Source organism: Phaenicophaeus curvirostris, chromosome 5 (genome assembly GCF_032191515.1).
Source record: "Phaenicophaeus curvirostris isolate KB17595 chromosome 5, BPBGC_Pcur_1.0, whole genome shotgun sequence".
Taxonomy (NCBI): domain Eukaryota; kingdom Metazoa; phylum Chordata; class Aves; order Cuculiformes; family Cuculidae; genus Phaenicophaeus; species Phaenicophaeus curvirostris.
In genome coordinates, this window is record NC_091396.1 from 12584892 (window position 1) to 12604198 (window position 19307).

Genomic DNA, 19307 nt, shown 5'->3' on the forward strand with positions numbered 1-19307 from the left:
CTTGTGTTATCTGGGTGACTGCTGCCTTTATTATGGCTTTAATCCAAATCCCATTGATCAGACAATTCAGACAGTATTTCTTCCAGCAGAACATTACTTCCACGCAACAGTTGTTGGATTTTGAACTTCCATAACCAAAAAGAAACCCATGCAAAAAGACACCCATTAACTCAGAAATGTAAATTACTCTGTATTACTTTATTAAATAGCCAATTCTAAAGAACAGTACAAAATATGAAAACATGCATCATTTGGTGTTCTTAAAAAACATTTGTCCGAAATGGACTGTTAGAAAAATTAAACACGTTTAGCCCCAATACACCTTTTGCTCTCCACATAAAAGATGTTTCATAGTTATAAATACTGTTCCATCTCCTTTAGCAAAATTTAACAATGTATACATTAGTATTTCTATTACAGGTTTTTTCACATTTCTTCTGTAAACATAATCAATTCAAAAAACATCTTGTTAGCAAGCTTAATAGACTATTGCTTTCCTGTACAGTAAATACAAATAGGAAGATACTGGATTTTCCTGCCATTCTAATCAGCACTCCAGTTACTGAAACATTAAAAATTTCAATTAGTATAAAAATATAACCAACAAATAAATGTCTGAGAAGATTCAGTATTTGAGTGAGCCTTAGTTAATAGGCAAATAAAATGCTATTGACTTCCACATCTGAAGATCACTTCTCTACAGCTTCTGCTCTTCTGAGATCCAAGTATCACAACACTGTACATAAACGCACAGGTTACCCATCTGAAACCCTCATTTCTTATTTACTAAAAATAAGTTAACATTTAGCTGAACTAAAAAGCAGGTGCTAAGAGAGGGCTGTATGTGGTCATATACATACAAAGGTCAGAGCTAGCAAGTCACACCACTGGGCCCCTGCTCTTTGGAGGAGGGTTTTTACTTCTCAAAACATCTGTACAATTGAGCAAGAATACTATTTCACTTAACCAGAGATCAATTTTTTGTCTGGTGCAGGAGATCTACAAAGCACAATCTCAAGCTCATTCCCTTTTCCCTACAGAAACAGAAATAACTGGCTTTGTCCCTGGAGTGAATTTTGAGGCAGAACAGTAGCCTTGTTACTAGAAATGCGGAAATTATTTTACTGACAGCAATTATTTTTTTCTAAAGCTACACATTTATCATTTTTATTTAAAATAAAAAGATCAAATTTAGTTTTTCTCTTGTGTTTTTTTTAATCTGGCCTCCAATTAAGAATAAGACAAAAGTGCTGCATCTAAAATAGCAGTATGAGCCTTGATGCAGATGATATTTGGCCTGTATGTGCTATCACCTTCCATTCATCTGCTGCAGAAATCTGCAAGTCAAAACTGTGACTCTTAAATTATGAAGAGAATTCTCAAGTTTTCTTTAGCACTTCTCAAGTATGAGAAACTACAGGAACTATCTTGCATGACTACTTTTTCTAAATGTCTTAGAGCAGCACTATGTGCATGCCTATTTCCAGTTCTTCTGCTTGGATTCCTGCAAATGGAGGAAAACCGGACACACAATCTGATCAGCCAGCAGGTACCCAGTGATGCCAGCCTACACTCACAAAAGAAAAATGCATTTCAGCACTAAGCACCGTGTGAAGAGGAAATGATGGAGCAAAAATAAAAGGAGCCTCAATGGAAGGCAAGGTAATGCTCTATCTGGGAGTGGGACGGGACCAATCTATTCTGGGTTTAAATTCTACTTACTGAACCACAGAAGCAATTACTTCCCTTAAACGTTTTAGAATGAAGGTGATGCTGCTTGATCAGTTAGATGCTGTCAGATGGTTACAGGCTAGTATAGAAACAACTCTGTCACAAGCTACATTTAAATGAAATTTTTCAGCTGAGAAGTTTATATAAAGAACAGAATTTCTGGAAATTTAAGGTAAAACAGCAAGTACTGCCAAAGACCACATATTATAATTACTGAGCTCCAAGTAGACACTCCTATGCGGTAAACAGTATTTCCTTTGTAGTAAGGCCCAACCTGCTGCGCAAACTAAGATCTTTATACACGTGTAGCTGCTCCAAGCAAAGCAGAACAAAGGTGGGCTTCTGTTCATGAACTATACGTCAGCTTCTGTCGTTACTCAGAAGTGGCTTTTTTCCCTTTCCAGCTCTTTTGTCTTTGCTCGAGTTCAGCTTCAGTGAAGGCAGCCGGGCCCCAGTTTGTGATTAAGTGAGGATTCTTGGAGCCTGGAAGACAGAGTACAAGGCTTGAGGTAGTCATTTCTGACCATCAGTGGGACAGGCCTGTGTCACCGTGGGATGATTTGGTGAGTGCTGTCTCTTCTGTGACTGGGAACCCTCCTAAAGGCAACCCAAGTACCTGCCTAACCAAGGAGGGAGGAATACTCAGGACACTATCAGTGAAAGTCCTTAGTGTGAGAAGTTGTCAACTGCTGCAATCTTTTGCATATTTATCCCAACTTCCCCTCCCCACCCCGAATAGTTATAACTTAGTAATAAACCTTTCTACTTCTTGCTTTTAGAGATGTCCTTGGAGGAAAGTAATCTCTCCAGCCCTGCATTACAAAGCCACTTTCCTCTGGGCTGGCATGCTGTTAATTTATTTCAACAATCTTTATTTCATGGTTTTGGCAATTAGCATTTATTTTAACTACATTAACCATGCCATGTTCAGGTTGACCCTTGCTTTGTTTTAAACAAACAAACAATAATAATAAAATTAATTGTTATATTAGGGCCAGCAGAGGTAAGGACTTCAAAGTTACCATCAGCAGTTCTCACAAATGTGATATTTATAGGCTGCCATGAAACCAATAAGCTATAGGAAAAGGCAGACTTCGGCAAATCACTAGGAGTTCTAAGTATATGAGACAGAATGAAATTTATTATAACTTTTCTGTCGCTAACTTACCTGGCTCTATTAGGCGAATTAATCCCTCATGATGAGCTACTTTGTCTTTCCAGCTCTTGGTGTTATTAGCTGCAGTTTCCAACTTCTTCTTAACTTCCTGAAATAAGATAGAGTCCACTTGAAAACAAGAACAAATTTACTCTGTTTATATAAAAAGAAAAAAACATACCCTTAAATCTGAAGACGGAGCCATATAATTCAGCCAGCACTCCAGTTAGTGCAGACAGAACTTCATTTCTAACCATCCTAAGCAATTTAGTCTCTAGCCATTGAAAAGCAAGGTGTCAAACCAAAATCCAAAAATAAACAAGGTTTTACAAGTTTCTGTAGCTGTGTAAGTAGGGCTAGTCTTCATGAAGATTGAAAGCATCAACTAAAGTTTCAAAACAGAAAGATGCCTTTTCTGTCCTAAACCAAGACCAGCTAGTAGGCATCTCTCACTAGCACAACTCATAAAACGTAAGCTAGGAAAAGGACCACTACCCTGACACCTAAGCAAAAAAAGGTATTCTTCAGTCTAAATCACTCTTTTGGTCAATTCCAAATGCAAGGTCAGAAGGCTTAATTATTTCTAAAATAATGAGTCAACTATCACAGTGACCTACTCCATTGTTTGTTCTGTGGATTTGTTTGTTTGTTTTTCTTTGGGGTCTTTTATGTCTACTGTATTCAGCAATTCTTTTGGAGCAGTAAATGATCTTTCATCATCAAAACATTGCAAGAATAACCAATTCAAAAGCATAAGGCATTTAGTTATGACAGCAATGGGAAAAGATCAGAATAATTAATCTACAGCAGAAGACAAACGTATACTGAATGTTTCAGGATGTGACTTAGCTGGCTTGCATGCAATCTGGGGCAAAAGAATTGAAGAGATGGTGTGTAAACATGTCCTCTTCCTCAAATATATCTACTGTTCTAGGCCAAAACCAACTCAACACAACTATCCTACCTGTTATTGTAATTTTTGTGCCATACTATTCCTTAAAGAAGCATGATATTGATGAACTTCAAATTCAGTTAAACTATGGAATACCTGGCTAAGTATGAGAGGCTGATGAACAGAACAGCTCACCTCGTATTGCTCAAGGGCCTCCTTCCTTTCCAGTTCAAGTTGTTCCAGTTGCTGCATAGCAGCTTGAAGAGCCTGTTCCTTCATCATTCTCTGGTTTTCTAGCTCTTGCTTCTCTGCTTCTGTCATTTGAATGGTCTGTTGCTGCTGCAAGTGCCATTTTTCCAGTTCAGCTCTCTTTGCTGACTCCTCTTCCAGTAATCTGCAATCAGGATTGCGATGTTAACTGCACTTTTTACTCTATCCAATACATAGTATACATGTAGAGAAGCCAAGCTAATTATTTTCTTCCCTGTGTGTCTGGTTGGTTTTTGGGTTTTGGTTTGCTTTTTAAATTAAAAAAAAAAAAAACCAAAACGCTTGGGAAGCAGGGAAATAGTTGTTGCTTGTTGGCCTGTCTTCAGTGTAAAGCTGAATATTATGCCAGCAGTGCAAGCAGTCTGCCTGCTACAAAGGGCTATTCATAAAATTTAGTCAATAATACAAATATACAACACTGAAAACCACAGAAGCGCACATGCATAAGTTACCTTAATTGGTTTAGCAGAACAGAATATACAAACAAACAAACCACACTAAACAAAGGCCATATGAGTAAAAGGAGACTTAACCCTTTATCAATTAAAATTTAAACCTATGATAAAATACAGCAGGAAGCCATATTTACAGTTACTGCTTTATAGACTACACAACTGAAAAGTCTGTGCAGAGCACTCTGAGTTTTTCAAGCGGTGGCACACAAAACACCTGATGGAAAGTAAGTGTGCCTGCTTTTCTGAAACTGCTGAGCACTCTCACTGCTAAGGGCTGATCAAACACATTAATATGTCATACGTACAAAGCTTTAGCCTTCTTGGCTTAAGGAAGAAAAAAACCAAACTATCTTGTGTTTGGACTTTGAGCTAGTCCTCCTTTCCAGCAGCATTTTCAAGATGCAAATAATCTTTAAGATGATGGCACACTTATTTATTATTGCAAGGGGAAGTAGGGAATTGAAATAAATCTCAACTAGGTAAAAGCCATACCTGGCTTGAAGTTTCCTTACAGTCTCTTCATCTTGACGTGCCTGTTTCTCATCCTCCAAAGCTTCCTGTAGCTGCTTATACATTTCTTCCAGTTCACGTACTCTCTGTAAATACTGTTCCAGTTCAGATGATTTCTGAGCAACCTGCTCTTCCATTTTTTGTCTTACCTAGCAGCATAAATTCAGGAGACACATGAGCTACTATTTAACTCGGGTATCAAATTTTTAAAGGAATTGCCAGATTTCCCTCAGTTAACATTTTCAGAGACAAACCTCTTCCTGCTGCCTGCAGAGCAAAACTGATAAAACTGAGTCTAGATTTGCAGGTGTGCAACAAAGAGCATTTAAAAAACTAAATAAAAATACAGGTACATGTACTGCCCTCCTTCATAAAGCATGGGATTTTTACAGAGGTTTGAATTTAACTTCAATCAGATTGATCTTGTCACTTAGTTTACAGATAGACATGAAACAGAAGGAAGAAGAAAGCTTATTGAGTGCCCAGACACAAAGGTCAAGCTGGTTTAATTACAGTTCCCACTCTTTTCCTCAGGCAAGTCCTCCCTTGGCAGCAGTGATTCTCACACTTGTGTGTCTGTATGATGGCAACACAACAGTACAGGACTGATAAAGGGATGGAAATCTGCTAAGGCAGTTGGCTTTGCTAAGTGAAGAGCAGGTGTAACAAAACACAAAGGTACAGGACAGAAGAAGGTGAAAGGAAGCTGCACATCCCCAGTCATCCCAGTCTCTGATCTTCATTCTGCTCTTTTTCCCTGCAGCACCAGAACCGTCCTCCCATTCAGCCCCTTACTGTGCTGGGGAGAACAGCAATCAGCTGGCTCAGAACCGAGTTACGTTACAGCACCAGAATCTCAGTATTTAGTAAACACAATCATAGAATCATAGAAAAACCAGGTTGGAAGAGACCCACCGGATCATCAAGTCCAACCATTCCTATCAATCACTAAGCCATGCCCCTCAGTGCCTCATCCACCCATGCCTTGAATACCTCCAGGGAAGGTGAATCAACCACCTCCCTGGGCAGCCTGTTCCAGTGCCCAATGACCCCTTCTGTGAAAAATTTTTTCCTAATGTCCAGCCTGAACCTCCCCTGGTGGAGCTTGAGGCCATTTCCTCTTGTCCTGTCCCCTGCCACTTGGGAGAAGAGGCCAGCACCCTCCTCTCTACAACCTCCTTTCAGGTAGTTGTAGAGAGCCATGAGGTCTCCTCTCAGCCTCCTCTTCTCCAGGCTAAACAACCCCAGCTCTCTCAGCCATTCCTCATAAGGCCTGTTCTCCAGCCCCTTCACCAGCTTTGTTGCTCTTCTCTGGACTCGTTCCAGAGCCTCAACATCCTTCTTGTGGTGAGGGGCCCAGAACTGAACACAGGATTCGAGGAGCGGTCTCACCAGTGCCGAGTACAGAGGGAGGATAACCTCCCTGGACCTGCTGGTCACGCCGTTTCTGATACAAGCCAAGATGCCATTGGCCTTTTCGGCCACCTGGGCACACTGCTGGCTCCTGTTCAGTCACTGTCAACCAACACCCCCAGGTCCCTCTCCTGCAGGCAGCTTTCTAGACAGACTTCTTCTAGTCTGTAGCACTGCACAGGGTTGTTGTGCCCCAAGTGCAGGACCCGGCACTTGGCCTTGTTAAACCTCATGCCATTGGACTCTGCCCAGCGGTCCAGCCTGTTCAGATCCCTTTGCAGAGCCTCCCAACCCTCCAGCAGATCAACACTTCCACCCATCACGAAGTACACACAGGTCCTGAAGTCACCAGGAAAGGCGTGCTGTCAAGTGTCATCAGATGGCATGTCCTGCTCCAACAGCCTGCAGTCTGCTTTCCCTCAGCTGACCTAAATCCCACTGACCCAGAAAGTGAACGTATTCAGGAATTCACAGCCAGCCCATAAAGCAGCGCTGTGTGCATTCATGACCCGAGACATTCCATTACCTTGACTTGCCTATTTCTACTTCTTTTCTCCAGCTACAGAAAAGCCTGTTATCCCTGACAGAGCCCTTGGAGACTGAAAATTAGTTCTTCTGGAAATTCTCGGTATGGACTAGAGTAAGTGTTGTAAAGCTACAATATTTCTTTACCTTTTTATATTTGTGTCTATGTATAAAAGTAAACCAATATGAATTATTAAAAGAAAAAAAATCAATAGTTTTAGGAATATATTCAATTCAGAAAAATCCTAAAATGCTCTTCGATTATGCCTGTGTTTATTCTGCATCATCTTATAGTAGGTAGTGGCCTCAGGTTCTCTGTCTATGAAAACTGCAAGGATAACTTCAGTCTGCTTTTATCTTTCAAACAGTCAAACTTTCCCCAATTTTCCGATAACATTTAAGCTTTGAATGCTATACAAATTGTAGGCAAGTGGTTCCAGTATTTGAATTCACTAGTAAAAATATTTTATTCCAAACTCTGTAATAAATACAATTCAGGCTGCATCCTCAGCCTCCTGCAAAATCTGTGGAATTCATTCAGTGAGGGAAGTCCCCACACTCACTCTGCGATCATAGCAAAAACACACATGCACTACTCACCATTTTTTCTCTCTCCAGTTCCAAACTAAAGCGATCTTGTAATTCGACTTGAGTCTGAAGTCTTTTCTTCTCTTCCTCAGCAGCACGAGCAGCAGCTGCTTCCAGTTGCTGGAAGAGAAGGGCAAGGGGTGAGGAGAAGAAAGAAGGAAAAAATAATTGTTAAAAACTAAAATGTTTGGAGGGAATGGAATTTTATTTAACAATTTTTTGGTTTAAGCATTTTTTTTAACATCTGAGTCTATCCTCAGTCTCTAAATATAAATTTTTAATCTTGTTATTTGCAGGGTAATTTTAAATTTACCAATGAAATGTCAATTATCAGACTTCCTCCAAGTTTCCTTTGAGTCCTGCTTTGCACAACGAATAGAAACCGCTGTATTTCCTTCTCTGTCTCATATAGGACAGAAATCTGTTATGGAAAACCACATCAGGCAGGACTGCACAGGAGGAGTTCCAACAGTGAATACAGGCCAGCATGCATAGATTTCATAGAGAAACAGAAGTAAGAAGCATTAAATTGCCATGGGAAAGCAGAAGTGCCACAGACTTTGACTATAATAAGTGACTGTGCTATTGTGAATCACATCCCTTTAACATCCTCTAAATTGCCATGTAAGGTAAATAAAATTCTAGTTGATAATTAAAGGGGGAAAAAATCAGCCTAGTCAGAGCTAAGGCCTACAAAACAGCTGCTGGTACCTTCACACATTTTTGCAGCTTCATTTTTTTGCATCCTGATTTCACACATAAAGACAGTTGACATAGTTTTTCCTTTCACCAGCATGTATTTTTAGAATGCAGGGAAGGTTAGAAACGTACAAGTACCAGCCAAAACTCTACCAATACTGAAAAGAAAACAATTCTTTCACAGAATTTTGGCAAGAAATTTATCTGATGCTTCGGAGGAAAGAGAAAAGCAAGCACCCTTCTTTTGTAACACACTAGGCTGATGAAATCGTTTCCACAGGCCTTCAGTAAAAGCAGGACACCCATCATCTTTAGCATTTTTGGAAGGTACCACACCATCTAGATAAACTAATGAGATACCCAAACAATTAAAACTGCCAAGCAAAAACTTTCCTTACTTTAAGCGCTTCTGATATCACACTCTAGTCTGAAATAGATGCAAAGGAGAAGGTTCTAGTTTGGTTTTAAGCTGTAGAATATAGCACAGAATTGCTCTCCTTTGAAAGGCTTTAATGATGCCAGTCTTTTATAAGCAGCATTACTCCTCTGCCGGAACATTTAAAAGCATATAATTGTAGTCAAATCAAAGACTCCTATTTAAGTGACATTTTCTTTTGATTTCCTTCCCTGCTTTGAAATCAAACAAACCCTGCCAACACTGAGCTGAGAGGGCAAACGTGCAGAGTCACAGGCGAGGGTGGGTGCTAGGCTTCTGCCAGAGAGCTCAAACAGAAAATACACTGTTTGTCCACTCTCTATCAGCAACTTCCTGCTTAATTCATGCCAGAGGACACCAGTTCCTGGCAGGTAAGGTTACTGGCAACAACTGTGCAGCTTAGGGAAAAGTCCCATATGTTTGGAGCAGGGAGGGAGGGGGAATCAACAGGAACACACCGTTCCAGCAGGGGTTAGGTAGCACAGAGACTCTGAATCCCATGCAAGACCCCACACTGAAACAGAAAGGGTGCACAAGTCTGGTGCATGCTCTCTTGGTAAGAAAAACTCACCTTTTGATCTGTTCAAAGCATGTAGCTCAATATTCCATTAAAAAAAAAAAAGAAAGAAAAAAACCCTTTTTAGACAAAGGCTCTTCTCAAATTTTCTACAGCAGGAGCTATCAAAATACAAGCAAATCTCAGAGCGCACTTTGGCTGATGCTGCGTAAGTGGTGGCTCACTGACATTAGCAGCAAATCGAACTTTAAGCTTTCCAGAACAATTCAGTTTCCTGAACCATTTACAAAGCCTCTTCCTTCAACAACATTAATCAAACAGTCCAAGTTCCTCCAACACAGTACAGGCTCCACTCAAAGTGCAGCAGTTCACGTCAGCAACTAAACTACTCTCCTTGAGAGGTCATTTTAATCCAGTCCACTTCAAAAGATGTCTCCTTGATATAACCCTCTGCATTTTTGCATTGTGATTTCTACAAAACTCTCTGGTGCTTGTCATCATCCTACTGTTTCTCTGGGGTAACTTTTTCTTCAATAAAGTAAGCTCAACACTGAAATCCAGCCCTGCAATTACCAGTAACTTGCAGGTAACACAGGCCATATTTTAAGCATATTTTACATTCTGAATCTTAAACACAGGGTAGAATATAGGTGCTAATATTAAATTTAGAAATGGTTTCCCACTGTCAGACTCCATTTAAGGCAAACAGAATAATGCCCACATCAGTACTGTCAGTGCAAGGTTATTAAGAAAGACAAATTTCTTCTCACCACAAATTGTGACTTAATGACAACACTTATAAGAACATATGTTTTGGATGATTTTATTTGCTTTATTAAAGTTTTTTTCCTAACTGAGGGCTAACATTAATTAGTGTTTTTAATTTAGGAAAAAAAATCAAAGAATGATGCAATGATGCAGACTTGCCCTGAATGGGAATGCAAAAAAAAAAAAATCAAACTAATTTAGGAAGGTAGTGAGCAAAAGACACCCTAGACATGAAACAAAGACCTGGACTGCTCTAGCAGCAAGCACTCAGCAGCCAAAACACTGAGGAGGGAGGCATCTGATGGCATTCTAAGCCATTTCCAAGGCATGCCCCTCATTAAAACGTATCATGGCAATAAAAGCTATAGTATCTCTTCTTGCAAGTCTTCAAAAACAAAAGATAGGAAGGGTATCTGGATACTGCTCAAGTCTCTGGGGAGAACTATTGCAGATGTACCCATTTTTCCAAAGTACATCATGTTCAATCTGTTCTTAAGAGCACACAGCCACAGCAAAGGCACCTGCCAATTGTTAGATTTAGACTGAAACGCTGTCTACAAATTAAAATAATGTATTCAGCAAATCTTCTGCTAATACTCAAACTTCTAGTCCAATTCTCAGGCTGTCAGAAGTCAATCAAGCATTTACAAAGACTGTGCGTTTAAACAGTTTATAAATGGTTGCTATGTGTCTTGGCTCTATAAATCTCTCCCAAACTACTCTAATAAAATTATGCCTTTTGGAATCTTTCTAAATTAAATTTATATCGTGGAAACTAGATCTGTGTGAAGAGAAGAGTTCCCCCACACATACTCTTTACATAACAGTAATCTGGAAAACCACGTAAGAAAATCTTAATGGAAAGCCCCGTGTCTGACAGACACATCTGATGGAAAAGAAAACCAAAGCTGCTGCTGCAGCAAGCTCTTCCAGCAGATACGTTTGCTTAGGGGGCTGACACCAACACAAGCTCACCTCCCCGGGGGGAGTTTGCTCAGTGTGTCTAAATACCTGAACAGGAAATAGATGCCCAATTACACTTCAAGAAACCCAGCTCAACCACAGAGACTGAGCTTAAAGCTCCCACTCCCACCTTTCGCACATTCTCCAGTTCCTTCTGCTTGTTCTCATTGGCTGTTTGCAGTTCTTTCATCTGCCGCTCCAGCTCTTCTTGCTCGGCTAACAGCTTCTGGCGCAATTCTTTTCGTTTTTGGCGTGCTTCTTTGTGGGGTGGAGGACTCCCCGCTCTCAGCAGGTTTACTGTGGTCTGTATGGCTGGAAAGGAACGTGCAAGAGAACATCAGTGAAGGGAAACACTAAACTGTCTGGATAGCCTTCGTGATTCAATATTTGGGATGTATTGTTCATTGTTTTGTTTGTTTTTTTTTTTAATTTTAATGTATTTTTCAAATCAGAAATAACTGTTGTCAGTTCCCCTAATTCTCAACCGGCCAGCTGTCAATACAAACCAAAAGTGAGATACACTAGGCTTCCAGAATTGGTCATGTGCCCCAAGGATAATGTCTGGCAATTTCAGGGCATTATGTCAACTCCAACATTGATTTCCAACAGGCAGTGGATATACAAGTCATCTGTATGCCTAGCGGCAGAAATCCTGTCCAACATTTCAAGATATCCTACTATCTAGATTCAGTGACTCTCATCATGCAGTAAGATGTTATCCAACACATACATCACCTACTCCCCCATAACCAACCTTAAACCCTTTGTTTTTACCAGTATTCCACAGGAAAACTTTCTCCAGTAAGACAGCAGCGCTCCTTCACTTATATTCAGTGTGGGAATACTTAGGGAGGAAAGCTGAGGAGTGGCAGATGATTTTCATATTTTATACACCCACTACAACTGTGAAAAAAGATCTTCTTTTGGAACCAAGTAATCGTTCATCACACATCAGACTTCAGTGCATTTAAACTCATGCTTTAGGTAAAGAGGGAAGTGCAAATCAAACTACACAGCTCCAAATATTTAAATGCTGTTAATACTTCAGTGGCATTGGCAACGGTGGGTTTGCAAGAGCTTCTACCTCACTCACTGCACAGGATGCACACAACTATCACTCAGCACATATCTAGGAAGGTGTCACAGAAACAGTGACTTCACCTGGGAACAGAAAAGGAGGCCCCAATTCCCAGCCTTCTCCTCAGCTCACCAAACCATACTACCTTAAACAAAACTGTAAAAGCAAAGCCAATATTTTATGATGCTGAAAAACACAAGCTTTGCCTTTCTCCCCAAAAGCAACAATTTACAATGTATTCCCTTTCCATCCCTAAAAGTACAGCAAATACAGAAAAAGCAAATAACAACACTATCTATTTCTGAGGCATCTAAACAAGCAGAAACCAATTCTCCTTACATGGATCCTTAGTTCTTCCTCAGTCTCAGATTCCTTAAAGATCTTTTCCATGTGCCCAAAACAGAGGAACCAAAATATCACAGGACCAAGAATTTCAACCTTGAGTAAAGCACAGCTGTAAGACATCAGCATACCTTAACTTTCACCTAACCAGGATTTTTGAAACCTCACCTTGAATCCACTCCTGCTTCTTCTTTTTATCAGAGGCACTGATCTCAAAGCTTTTATCAAGACACTTTATGAGAAAAAGGCACTTCTTTCCATCTTTGTCAGGCAAGGCCTAGAACAGGTAACAAAGGATTAAGCTTGCAAATACTGAAATCTACATTATACTGTCAAGCCCCATGTATGCAGTTTTCTGTTAGAGCCGAAATACTAGTTCTAAGACCCTTTATAAAAGAATGTTTATGCACTGTTTTATATAAATTTTAAAAAAAAAAACTTAATAAAAAAATATCTGGAGTCCATCTTGCACATGAAAAGATTCACTCTCCTCTTTAGAGATATTAATAGGTTTTGGTGGTTTGTGGTTTTGTTGCCTTTTTTTTTACCTCTACACAACAGTTGCCATCCAGTATGATGTCTCCCTTCTTGTCCTTTAAATCTTCACTTACATAGTAGGAAATAATATTAGGTTTTAGCACAAACCATCGTTCCGTCCAATTTTTCCTTTTATGACCTTTCTTCAACATATAGCCCTGTAAAAAAAACAAACCAAACAACCACCTAATCAGCTGAAATGCCAGGCCGCTCTTGAACTGCCTGGTCTTTTGGTTATGTGGCTCAAAGTACCAATACAGCACACAGAAAAGTTAGCTCCAAGTTCTAAATACTTCACCTATACACTTTCATTCCTAATAATAGCACACTGTCAATTATTCAACCCAGCAGAAATTACTCATTGTTCTCTCCAGATTTGAAGTAACTGGGTTATCTGAACAGCTGAACAATTATGTCATTATCAAGACATTATTATGACTCTTCTCTTTGGTGACCTTTACTGTTTAATTTTCTTCAGTCAAGCTGAGACATCTGCGATCACTAAGACTCATCTGAAATACTTTAACACCTACTGTTATTAAAAATCAGTCCTGTGTGGATGCACACCCCAGTGACAGATGTGGGCCTGTAGATATGCACTGTAGATCGAGTCTTGTTACAGGATATTCCCAGGGACAAAGCAGAAGCACCTTTGTCCTGCGAGTGGCTCCACTCTGCCAACACATTCATTTAGCTGCATCCCACTGAAGAAGTGACCCCATACAGGATCCTTCAATGAGTATGTTAGAGAAACTGGTCACAGCACCATACTCCTAACACCTTAGTTGAACCGGATATGGGAGCGCTGGTGGAGCCTGGAGTTTCCCTTAAAGGAACTGAAGTGTATTTCAATTTAGATAATGCCAAGATTTCACTGCAGTATTATTTTTCTGGAAAGATGACCCACTCAGTTTTCTATATGAGAAGAACACTTGCAAACCTTAAAAAGACTGCTTCAAAAGAAGGAAGAGAAGCCCATACTTTTCCATGGAGTATTATACAAACAAAAGAATAAAAATCATGTTCTATAATAACAATAAATGTAGCTGATACCATGATCATATAACAGAAGTTTGCCTCTATGGAATGTTAATGTATCTAAATTATAAGCAGCAATACTAAGTGCAGTTTTACTGGTAACTGTTGCACATCATCCAGTGCAGCTATGGCAATTCAAAAACCATCTCATGTAAAGGAGGGTGGGCAAGGAATGATATGATGACTGGTCATTCTTTCATTTGATTTGTAGTGGTCTTATCAGGAGCACTGCTGTCACCTAGTCAGTTTTGAATTCAGAGTTTCAAAGTTTGCCAGTGCTTCAGCTGTACCTGCCATTTCTGAAGCCACATTCCCCAATTACTTACACACTTTTGTCTGAATCCTAAGTTCAGAAAAAAAAGAAAATCACACATGAAATTGAAACACCTACATCAATATAGCTATGAACAAGCAATACAGAAAGCACTGTACTCAAACTATTCGAGATTGAGAAGACTCAAGAGTTGCAAAGGAGACCAAGGAGTGTGTTTTTGTAACGCCTTTTAGAATCATAGAATAACCAGGTTGGAAAAGACCTCTTGGATCATTGAGTCCAACCATTCCTACCTGCAACTAAACCATGTCCCTTATTACCTTGTCTACCTTTCTTTTAAACACCTCCAGAGAAGGTGACTCAACCCCCTCCCTGGGCAGCCTCTGCCAGTGCCCAATGACTCTGTGAAAAATTTCTTTCTGATATCCAGTCAGAACCTCCCCTGGCAGAGCTTGAGGCCATTGCTCCTTGTGCTGACCCCTGCCACTTGGGAGAAGAGGCCAGCACCCTCCTCTCTACAACCTCCTTTCAGGTAGTTGTAGAGAGCCATGAGGTCTCCCCTCAGCTTCCTCCAGGCTAAACAACCCCAGCTCCCTCAGCCGCTCCTCGTAAGACCTGCTCTCCAGCCCCCTCACCAGCTTTGTTGCTCTTCTCTGGACTCGCTCCAGAGCCTCAACATCCTTCTTGTGGTGAGGGGCCCAGAACTGAACACAGGATTCGAGAAGCGGTCTCACCAGTGCCGAGTACAGAGGGAGAATAACCTCCCTGGACCTGCTGGTCACACCGTTTCTGATACAAGCCAAGATGCCATTGGCCTTCTTGGCCACCTGGGCACACTGCTGGCTCCTGTTCAGTCGACTGTCAACCAACACCCCCAGGTCTTTCCCCTCTAGGCAGCTTTCCAGCCAGATTTCTCCTAGCCTGTAGCACTGCATAGGGTTGTTGTGCCCAAGTGCAGGACCCGACATTTGGCATTGTTAAACCTCATGCCATCATTCTCAGCCCAGCGGTCCAGACTGTTTAGATCCCCTTGTGAAGCCTCCCTACCCTCCAGCAGATTGACACTACCTCCCAGCTTACAGTCGTCTGCAAACTTACCAAGAGTGCAAGTTTGGATACAAGCGAATGAATGTGCTATGGCATATTTAAGTCTAAGGTGCCTTTCTGTAAAAGTCAGAGGGGAAAAAAATTCAGGACAGCTGGAGAAGCTCTTTTGTTTAAAAAAAAACCAAAACCACAAACACACAACCCGCCCCCCCCCCCCCGCAAACTATGCAAACAAAAAAGAAACCATCCCCTCAACACTCGGCTTCTCTAGACACTTAAACATGGTCATAGCCAAGGCCGTGCCTATTCCCCCGTGCTATCCCACCCCCTTGCTCCAAAACAGGAATGCACAGAGAAGCAGCTTTGTTTGCCGCCTCCATACTCGGGTCCGAGGTCTGGGTGGTCACAAAGATATGTGAAGGACACCTGCAGCTTCACTCCTCCATGCCTTGCACAGTCCAGGTCATGACCAGGTGTTTTTCCCCCCTCCTGACATACTAAATTTGCTTTCAAAGCCAAGCAGACTGGTATTTTCTCCCTCAAATTTCTGCAAAATATTTATCTATTATTTCTGTGCATCAGGTGCTTCTCATCTTCCAAGAGCCCACGGACAGCTCCTGGGGATCTTTTCACACCAACTATCACATGAAGGACACGTCTTTCAGGAAACTAAGTACCACTAATGTAATCACTGCTACCCACTATAAGCCTTGGAGATCCAGGGTAAGCGTACAATAAACAGGGTGGTCTGAGACTTGGCTACAATACAGTACATCCTTAGTTAATACCTCAAAGTAATCACATATTGTAATAAGCAGGACAATTACTTGAATCAACAAGGTATCATGGTACAAGCTGCGACTGAACCAGACATCTAAGTCACATGGGGAATTCCGTTCTCCATTAGGCCAGTGATGGTCCAGGAGGCGCTGGGCCAGATCTTGACACAAACTATTTTTACATGTCAAGGAACCACTCAAAGATACTCAGACATCCTTGAAAAAGGGGCCCAGCCACCAAGAGAGGAAAGAAAGGAGACAGTAAAAAAAGTGGGGGAGGGATGGGAGGAAACAGAGAAATACAATGCAATATCAAAACTGAAAAGAACTCAGACTTCCTCACAAGTTTCAAGTGGAAGGACAGACCTGACACTGGTTATTTTATTTTCATTACTTCATTTTTCGTGTGTGTGTGTGTGTGTGTGTGTGTGTGTGTGTGTCCCCAGACCTCACCTCCAACAGGCATCCAGCAGTTAACAAAAATAGACATTTGCATTGTTCTGTGGATATTCTGAAAGAATTTCCTGTGCCAAGACCTTCTGATAATTTCTTCACAACAGTTCTGCAAAGGCTGCCAAGAAACCCTTTGTTTCTCTCCTCACCAAGAAACCAAAAAAATCAAAAGATGCAAAAAATTCCCTGTCAGGTGAAAGTCAATTTTAAATAGCTCTCTAGGTAAGCTCTGCTGTGACCCTCAGGTTCCTGTGTATTTATACTTCCCATTGAAGAAATGCAATTTTCAAAGCCATTCCAAAAGTGACACTGCAGCCACTGGAAATCTGAAAAACTGAAGACTGACAGAAGCTTGCATACAATATTAAGGCCAGCATGCGTTTGAGTACAGGTAGATAAGCGTTCAGTCACATAGCCTGCTAAGCAGAACAAGAAGAGAGAGCACTGTGGAGCTCTTCTACACCTTTTTGTGCTGTTGAAGTGGGGCAACTTAGAAGCAGACCTTTCAGCTGGACCTTCGTTCAGACCCCCTTGTTTGAATAGAGGTTATCATTAGCACAACTTATATTTGCTACAACATAACTGAAACAAAAAAAAGAAGTGTTTTAAAAGACTGAAGCATTGTTACCAGTTTAAGAGCTGTGTGTTGCAGCCATCCTGTCAGCTAACAAGCAGCTGATACCTGTATAAAAAAGGCTGTATTTCAAGTCAGAGCACACCACTTCTACTTTCTGAAAACAAACTCTCCCAACAACAATTCATCCATAATACTGCAACAATTACAACAATCTGAACTGCAGCACAATTTCTCTTACAAAAAGAGGCTCATATTAAAGAACTTTTAGAAGTAATTTACCTCATTTCCCTCTGCTCATTATCCATCGGGTAAAGAAATACCAGTAAAAGTTGAACATTTTCTAATTATGCAATGAATTCTTCTACTTTAAAACATTCCTTCTCCGTGGTTCTTACCTGTTTGAGTACATCTAATATGAGCTCATTAAAGACTTCGTTGATTGCCATGGACACTGTCTGTCGGTCCATCCCTTTACTAAACCGCCCACTTCCAATCAGATCAATCAGCTCCCACACGGAGAGGCCTTCTCGACTGGTGTTTAGAGCAATCTTATAATGGTCAAACTGCTCTTGCTGCCAGCCGGCTCCCATTGCTTCGGTGAGTTTTTTAAGTAAATATTCAATCTGTACAGAAATACAAACAGAAATTAATAATTTTCAGCAGGCACAGAAATCAAGTATTTCAGAGCTGTAAACTAAGCTTCTCTAGAGACTACTGCTACAGTTAGATTCCTACATTCACATTTAAGGCCCTAAATGTAGATGGTTAATTAGCAAAGATTTTAGGTTCCTGCCTCAGTTGAACTTTTCACTGCTAAGCCCATCCCACAGCTTCTCTCTTCTTAGAGAGGAAACAAAGAATTGAACCCAACAGCCTCTTTTAATATTTCAGATTCCTGCAGAACACATGGGGCCTTCCCTGCAACAGCTTCCAAACCGTGATGACTGAAGTGTAAGAAAGCAAGAATTTTCAGAAAGCATTCTTGTAAAATAAAAAGCAAACAAAAAAAGTAAGAAAAGATGGCAGTTTGGACAAGCAGTGAAATGAAAAACTACCAAGGTACAATCACCTGCTCTCTCTTCTCCAGCTCTCAAGCACTCCATCACTGGACATAATCTTGGCAGATGTACTGACAGGAGTAAAAGAATAAATTTTTCATGTCCGCTTTTAATGTTTCCAAAATAAACTCTCCTTTTCCTCTAATCTTTCATCATTCTGTAAGTGTTAATGTACACAGGGTAATAATACAAATAACACTAGTCAAAATAAACACAGGAATGAAAAAGAAGGAAAGAAGGACTGATTTCTTGTTTGGTTTTTTATGTTGTTTTTGAACTCATCACTGTTTGCTCTTTAAACAACAGTATTTTAATCTAAACCCATCTACAGCTCTGAGCACATGTAAAATGTTTATAAGAGCTCTTTAAACAACACAATTACCGAGAACCTTCCTACAAGTAAAATACAAGGAAGAAAAAGCCACACTTCTAAGTTTCTATGACTAAAGTCATAGGATACCAATTACAACATTTAAGCCAGTTTTGAAGACAGACCAAGCTAATGGGTAATGGCCCACTGCATTTCCTCTCTGGCTTTGCAGGGAACCCTACTGCCTTCAGGAACCAGCCAAGGCAGACAGCAAATCCACCTGCGCCCTCCCCAAGGAGGAAGCCAGAAGAGAGGGTGCTCAGCAGCCTTGCACCAGAGCACAGAATCACAGAATCATTAGGTTGGAAAAGACCCACAGGATCATCGCGTCCAACCATTCCTATCAATCACTAAACCATGTCCCTCAGCACCTCATCCACCTGTCCTTTAAACGCCTCCAGGGATGGTGACTCAACCACCTCCCTGGGCAGCCTCTGCCACTGCCCAATGACCCTTTCTGTAAAAATTCTTTTCCTAATGTCAAGCCTGAACCTCCCCTGGTGGAGCTTGAGGCCATTGTTCCTTGTCCTGTCCCCTGTCACTTGGGAGAAGTGGCCAGCTCCCTCCTCTCCACAACCTCCTTTCAGGTAGTTGTAGAAAGCAATGAGGTCTCCCCTCAGCCTCCTCTTCTCCAGGCTAAACAACCCCAGCTCTCTCAGCCGCTCCTCATGAAACTTGTTCTCCAGCCCCTTCACCAGCTTCATCACTCATACCACCCTCTCATACCAGCCCATGGCAGGGACAGGGCAGCACCAGCTCCACAAGGGAGTTCCTCTCCAGCCACCACCAAACCTCTTCATAGTAGGTCAGGCCATGAAGCTGCCAGCCAGG

At 41.1% G+C, this 19307-nt stretch overlaps 1 protein-coding gene and 1 long non-coding RNA gene across 3 annotated transcripts in view; one reads left to right on the plus strand and one right to left on the minus strand.

Moving 5' to 3' along the window:
• Positions 1-179: 179 nt before the first annotated feature.
• The window catches only part of SWAP70 (switching B cell complex subunit SWAP70), a 42422-nt gene continuing 23294 nt past the window's right edge, over positions 180-19307 (minus strand). For both annotated transcript variants that reach the window (XM_069857571.1, XM_069857570.1), the window contains exons 4-12: positions 17444-17671; positions 12892-13038; positions 12512-12620; positions 11054-11235; positions 7553-7660; positions 4997-5163; positions 3975-4173; positions 2900-2996; positions 180-2214 (exon numbers count right to left, since the gene is read on the minus strand). In XM_069857571.1, coding sequence (XP_069713672.1) covers positions 2105-2214; positions 2900-2996; positions 3975-4173; positions 4997-5163; positions 7553-7660; positions 11054-11235; positions 12512-12620; positions 12892-13038; positions 17444-17671 — 1347 coding nt within the window. In that variant the 3' untranslated portion in view covers positions 180-2104. The remainder of the gene's footprint in view (positions 2215-2899; positions 2997-3974; positions 4174-4996; positions 5164-7552; positions 7661-11053; positions 11236-12511; positions 12621-12891; positions 13039-17443; positions 17672-19307) is intronic.
• Positions 2140-18280, plus strand: LOC138721014 (uncharacterized). The gene is made up of 3 exons (XR_011337497.1): positions 2140-2294; positions 6987-7067; positions 17940-18280. It is a non-coding gene; the product is annotated as an uncharacterized lncRNA (long non-coding RNA).